Source organism: Rhododendron vialii, chromosome 3a (assembly GCF_030253575.1).
Source record: "Rhododendron vialii isolate Sample 1 chromosome 3a, ASM3025357v1".
Classification (NCBI taxonomy): Eukaryota; Viridiplantae; Streptophyta; class Magnoliopsida; order Ericales; family Ericaceae; genus Rhododendron; species Rhododendron vialii.
The window spans coordinates 33998259-34005577 of NC_080559.1; the positions used below are offsets into that span (position 1 = coordinate 33998259).

Consider the following 7319-nt stretch of genomic DNA (forward strand, 5'->3'; position numbering starts at 1 on the left):
CATAAGTTATTGGATGCATATAATTTGTGAAGACTTCTCTTTCCCTTATTTTATCCTTCTCTTCTCCATCATTGTTATCGTTCTCTTTCTACACTTTTATTGCATGTTTCTATTGGTAATAAACTTTTTTGCATGCCATACTTCGGAAAGAGTTATCGGTTTGCTAATTCATTTGTGGTTGTTGGAAAAGCTGTCTTATGGTTCCTTTGCTTCCAGTACCAGTAGGCAGTAACCATGAAGGTACGATCGTCCGTGAAGAAGATGTGTGAGTTTTGCCGGACAGTTAAGCGTCGTGGGCGCGTGTATGTACAATGCACGGCCAACCCGAAGCACAAACAACGACAAGGCATGTCAACATTTGCCTATGAAGGTCCATTCCCTCTTATGTATGTATTCTGATGCTGTCTCGTTATGTTTCTCTTCTCTTATTTATTTGTTCATGGTTGCAAGTGTGTGCCTACACGTGCATATTGGTTCATATGGAGAAAATAACATTTACATTGGAGGTTTTGTATATCCTATACCGTAAGATAAGGTTACACACTAAACTCAGCGTGTTCAAGGCATCTGAGTAACACCTTGCACATTGTAACACTGCAGAGATCTGAAAGTGTATCTTGTATCAACTATTAATTGGGTAGTATGCTTCGTTTGCTGATCAGTTTTGGTTTTGCCTACCTGTAATGTAGTCATCGACAGTAGTTAGCTGATTTATACTTTCTTTCCTGCATACTTATTAGAGTCCGTGTCCATATCTGGATGTTTGCCTGACTCTCTGTGCTTCTTACTAGTGAGTTGTGCTTAAATTACGTAGTTACATATTGGGGTATTAGCTGCAGGCCAGCCGAGACAAGTGCCAAGCAGGAGACTTCACTCGCTCACAGCTTGAGAACTGGTTTGCCTTCTCCTATACCGAAAAAGAATGAACCTTCTGTTATGTTTGGATGGAGAACGGGCTTGGCTTCTCTCTTATTCAATCAGGGCTGCAAGGAGTAGAAGATGATGTATCAGAATGTTTTATTGCTTCTGAACGGATAGTACCCAATATTGGGCTTCTTGAATCAGCGGTTAATAACTACTCCATAAACATTAGTGGTTTAAAAGCATGACAAAATGTTGTTTTTGCAGTGTAGACCAATAACTCTTTTACAAAGGTGACATGAAGCAATGGCAGGTGTTGTTTGCTCTCTTAGACCTTAATGTAATTTGGTTGGCTTTGGCCGTGCTAAGTGCAATAGTTTGACTGAATTCATGATTTTGTAATTTGTGTTGGTTGATCAATAATGTCCAATACTGTGGTTGGCTTGAAGCAGGGAAAGGGAAATGTGAATGCCTGAAACATGCAAGGATCAAGATTCTCTCATGGGATCTAAAACAGAACTAGTCCATTTGACGATCCAAGTAGATCATTTCGTAAGTCTCGATTTTAAAGTCATTCAAATGAGATTATGGTCTGTTTCTAATTTGCATGACATGTGGGATCACTGATTGTCACATAGAAAACCCTTTCTCATTAAGTAAATGCATGCACGATGTAAAGTTATTCAGAAATAGTACTTCAGGTTCTCTTCTCATCACACATGGGTGTGATTCTCACCACAAAGTATGTGGATCTCACACAGCAATCGGAAGAGGTCCAGCGGCAGCAACAGTAGTGGTGTTGTGGGGGCGGCGGCGGCTATAGAAGTGGTGGTAGTGTTGATGAGTGGTGGGCAGTGGTAGTTGATATAATTGGTGGCAGGCGTTGATGGCACGGTTCTGGTGGCAGAACATGGCCTAGGTGTTCTGGGCCTTGGACTGATGAAGTTAGATTAATAGTGGGCCCAATAATGGGCTATATCACCCGTCCAGTTTAATGGACTGGGGTAGAAGCCCAACTCTTGTTTATGAGTGATTGTTCCATGCTCCTCGAGCATTGCTCCACATAGACTTTGCACCACACATTTGTCTGGGCTCCACATGTTTTGGTGTGCACACCACAAATATGTGGGGTAAAATATTTTCTCTTGTTTTATGAGCATTTGACGAAGGATCTATCTAATTATGCACTTTGAATAATGGACTCAACTCTAATAAACAAAAGAGAAATGATACGGATCAGGACACTCAGTTCAGGTGTCTAGGAAACTCAATCAACGGTCCATATTTAAAGAAACTCTTTCAGGGGAAGAGTTTTGATTTTCGAGGGAAGAGTTCTGGACCGTTTATTAGGTTTCCTATTTTCTATTTCCTGGACTGTTAAACAAAATAACAAATACTACTCCACAGGTGGTCCTCTTTTGTATCTTTTCCTTCAATAAATTTACCCTGACTTTTTTGCCAGGATACTTCCAATGACAAGGGCTCCATCTCTCAATTTAGACTATCACATTCTCCAAAAGCATGACAAACACAACCTTCGGTCAATCTCATGAGCCAAATTTTCTCAGCCTCATTGGTGGATGCAAGGAGATGAAACAAATAGATACGCTCAGGGAGAAAAGCATGGCCTATATTTCACATCCAAGTACAGCTGTGACTAGTTGCAGGTAAAATAATCCAATGGTTTCGGAACACCACATCGTTTTCACGATTTGTCCATTTCCGGTCCGTTACCTCGATAAAAATGAGACAAAAAATCTACTAACTTGGTACACGCTTATCAAAAGGCCAAAGTCTCATCCAATATTGTTCAATAGGTGATGCTTCGAATCTTAATTTTCCGAGTTACCCCAGTATATAAGTATTAATTGGACAAAAATACAGTAACATGGTGATCCGGCACTGCGGAGTAATTGTTCTTGCCGTGAGATTCTTTGCCCATGGGTAGGGAAAATGCTTCTTGAGGCTGGTACTTGGCTGCCAAACCCTACTGGAATCTCCTCCACACAAACTATTCAAATCTCTTACTTTGTGTGGTCCATGCAATAGAAGAAGATTTTCTCTACATGCATGAATGAATTATGAACCCCTCACACAGGAACAGAATCATGATTTTACCCTAACAGTGACGAAATGTATATTAAAAAAATAAAAAGATGAATTACAATATTAATAGTCATTGACTCCACAAAAAAATTAAAATAACATAACAAAAACTATAGTAAATGATATTTGTCATTTGCACAAGGAGTACAAAAAAAGACTAACTTTAATTTTTTAGGTTATATATATAAGTTGTGTTAGAGTTAAAGTGTGAAGTTTTTTTTTCTTTAATTATACCTTATCATTTATATTATTTCACTTTGGCCCATTGAATTTAGTTTTGGAATTTTTTTTGGATCTCATTTCTTGAAAAAAAAGAAGAAGATTTAGGAATAGTATATAACAAAAAATAAAGAAAAAAAATCCAGTGGTGGCGAAACTATATATGTTGGGGATAATTTTTTTTTTATACATGTAATAATTGCAATTTCTAAAATTCTTGTCGTGGCGCTCTGCCGCCACCACTAGACCTCCTCTGGTTCCATCCTTGCCTCACAGCCTCTTGTGCCATTTTCTTACTTGCTTCATGTTGGTAGGGACATTTTTTTTGTAGTTGTTCTATTTTGAAAGTTGATGTTTAGGACATTCTGCAAGTTGGGTTTCCCTTGCCCATTTCTCATTCATTATTAGTGGAGTATTACTATACCATGTTTTCATTTGTCTTTTTGCCAATGGATTGTAATAGTTAAAATTAAGTTTACCGACAAAAAACTAAATGCCGCAATAAACCACAGGGCGTGTGGTGCAGGCAGATAATACACCATAGAATGAAAGTTCCCTTGCGGGATCGTTGAGCTAGCTCATTGTCTAGCTAAGCAAGCGTTGGATTCTTAATTTGTTCGATTCTCAATTAGAAGGAGCAGACGCCAGACGTGACTTTGTTTCATTTCTTCCTTCTACACCCCTTTTGCATTCCAAACTTAGTGTTGAAAAAATTGGCTTATTTTTGTTTTTATTAAAAAAATTTGAATTTAGATAGTAATTTTTTACTTTTTTAGATTCCTCTCGTCATGACGAAGCAATAATCCTCGAAAAATCGACGAAAAACTAACAAATGCGAATTTTTTTGAATAAGAATAAAAAAATATATAAGTGATTTGACTTATAATGCCAAATTAGGCTTGAGTATGATTATTATCCTTGTACTTTAAACCTAAGCCAACCACAAAGAATAGTCCAATCCAATCCCTTGTGGTCCATTTTTTTCAAAAGGACGGCATTTCAGACTTCATTAATAAAGGGCATGGATGCGACAATCTCTTGGCTACTCTGTCGCATTAGGATGCATGGTGTGGCACAAAAGTACCACAAGACTTCCCTTAATAGTAACATATTTGGATTGAAAGTACATTTGTGTTTTTTATGCTCAATTATTATCCTAGCACTCTTTAATCCAAAGACTCTTTTTTAAATAACCGGACGTCTGGAACAGCTTCCGCGAACCTTGACTAATTCTTAGGCGCTCAAGTTAACGACTGGACAAACTTTTCTAGTGACTCTAAGATTGGAATGTTTGGCCTTCTTAAAATTCCAATACACGACCTCATGGAGGACAAACACTTATTATAGATCTCTCGTGCCCACCTGGGATTTTAATCCAACACTCTTTGAAACCATACGTTTGTGTATCCTACTCCTAGGAACACAACCATTGTGCCAAACTCCAAAGTCTGAATGCATACTGAATTATTATTTTTTTAATAATATATACATTAGCTGAGATTAGTGGAAAGTTAGTTAGTTAATTCTCAATAAATCCAAAGGCTGTCCATAAATCCCAACCAACTGCCTCTTATAGAGCTTGAACCCAAGCCTCTACTAAGAAATACTGTGAATGGTGCCAACTGAGCTAAAAGCGAAGCGAATGCACACTGAACTTTGGTAGAGCAAATATCTCAGGATATTCCCCAACATTTGCAAGTTGCACCACCAACTGGTGCTTGGAATTTTGGAAAGGACGAGTGATATTTAGTCGGACGGACCCCACAGAAATCTGATTGGGCGAATGCTGCACGCCAAGAATTCCAATCCATATGACGTTTTTATTACGGGTGATGGGGTCTCCTCTCCTATTTGAACCCACACCCCCCAAAAAACCTCTACCGTTGAATCCAGCCACGGTGGCTCCACCACCTGATGCAGATGGGCTCGAGCCCATACTTTCAACGAGCCCATACTTTCAGTGAGCCCCACCGAAAGCTACAGAGGTACAGCCAGCCACTGGTTTCGCATCAGGGGCAACCTCGTAGATATTTCGGATACAAGAGGACCTGATTGAAACCCCCTGGTGGTCAAGATTTTGAAACTTTAGGGTTCGTTTTTTTTCTTCTAAAATTTCAGCTTAATCCCGAGGGGCAGTGTAGTTGGTGATTGGCCAAGACAGAGGAGCCCCGAGGTCTCAAGTTCAACTTTACTGCACTGTGAAAAAACCCTTGGGGCCATCCATGCATATAAACCCTTTGAGTTAGCAAAGGCTGGTGGGAGCTGTAGAAATTTAGTCCCATGGTGTATGTAAGCTGGTCCAAGGACACTCTGCGTTATCCAAACAAAAATCAAGTTCGACACTTATCAGATACTACCAACTCTTATGGGACTAGTTCCTACGGGTTTTAACCCCGGTTGTAGTCGGACTCTCGCTAGTGGATCGCGAAATCAGATACCAAGAAATTAGTCCGTGTGCATGTAAGCAAACGCCCATAATTATTTTTGTGGAAAAAAACTAGACTTGGATGATGGTACTGGTGGCACTCCACTGAAAAAACGGCCGAAAAATCTTTTCCCGGTCTGGCTACGCCCCCGGTAAATGCCATCAGATTTTGATAGGCTTCAGGAGATTGATTAATGATCAGGGCCGTTCATTTGGCATCGAGTTCGCAATCAGGAGATTCAGGACACTTTCTGGGTCCCAGTTTGATGGAAGTGGGGCCTACTACTCCACTGTTTACCGGTTCTGTCAGTAGAAGATAAGGGAGGGAATATTAAGCCAATGAAAAACAGTTGGCGTGCATGTCCACTTTCAGCAATTACGATTTACGACCACACACAATTAAAAAAACTCAAATATGGGGCTTAATATTAATTGATTTTTTTTAATTATGGGGTTTTTTTTAATATAAATGTGTGTGGTTGTATATTAATTGGTTTTTTTTAATTATCACCACTAATGTGTATAGAGAAAAAAATGAGAGTAATTTTGTCACTCCTCAAATTGTTAACTTTTGAGGAGTGCGGTTAACAATTTAAGGAGTTCCTAATTCACTCCCCGAAAAGTAATGTAGGCGAGTTACAAATTTGAAATATTGTGTATTTAAAATTAATGTTTCTATTGATAGTCCACTTGGCTGTTAATAAACAAGAAGAAAGACCAAAAATCACACCTTTCAGTGTATTTTTTTTTACACTTTTTAACATACTTTTATATGCTTTTCACTCATTTTAATATATCTTTTAAATCTTAATGACAGCCCACTAGACTCTAGCACTTTCCTTAAAATTAACATTCTTTTTTAGAGGAAACAAGTCCAATAAATTAATAAAATAAAATCAAAATACAAACAGAAAAACTATAAATAAAAAAAAAAAAAAAAAGCAGCTCTGGTTTTAAAACCCACAAATTCACTCGTCTCGGTGGGTGGAAAAATCATAATCTCATCAAAATAGAGCTCATTCCCGTCGCAACCATTTAAACAAGGAGTAGGTTTTACTCTAGCAATCAATAAGTCTTCATTTTTTAATGTTCATCAAGAAAATAAATGTCGTGGAAAATTAAAGTTAACTGGACATCAATATATACATGATGAAATCCATTGGATCAACCACACAAGGAAAACTTCATTTACATCATTGGATCATTAGGAAAGCTTAAAAGGTGCTCATGGACACAATTTCGTGATGCTTCAACTCCTTCACAACTACACATTCATATGCAAGGATGACCATCCCAGTTTGAAGGTTAGGCACGTGCTCCTACTCGAGCGCTTATCCCCACTCGATATTTTTTTTTTTTAATATTTTTGTATAAATTAGCATAATTATAAAAGTGTGCTAATATATAAACACACACTTGTATATGTATTGAAAATACACCTACAGAATTAGTTTATGCCTGAATTTCATCATATGATACGTTTATACTTGTTGCTTTATAAGTTATTTGTCTATTTAGAGCTATTCTTTTTTGATTATCTTTATTTTTAACCATCTGGGAGAAAATATTTCAAAATAATGTCATTAAGAAAACTAGCTCGATCATTCTAAAACTTGTTGATGTTCATTTAAAACATAATTTAAAATTTTGTCTGAAATTTTGTGCTCATTTTTATCTAATTTAACTTAAAGTATGCATTATAAACTTT

The 7319-nt window shown here is 37.7% G+C and overlaps 1 protein-coding gene across 1 annotated transcript; it reads left to right on the forward strand.

Annotated features, from left to right (window-relative positions):
- The first annotated feature begins 234 nt into the window (after positions 1-234).
- On the forward strand, positions 235-996 carry LOC131321359 (uncharacterized). The gene is made up of 3 exons (XM_058352344.1): positions 235-386; positions 451-506; positions 815-996. Exons 1-3 carry the CDS (start codon positions 235-237, stop codon positions 994-996), a joined length of 390 nt encoding a protein of 129 aa, XP_058208327.1.
- Positions 997-7319: the final 6323 nt, after the last annotated feature.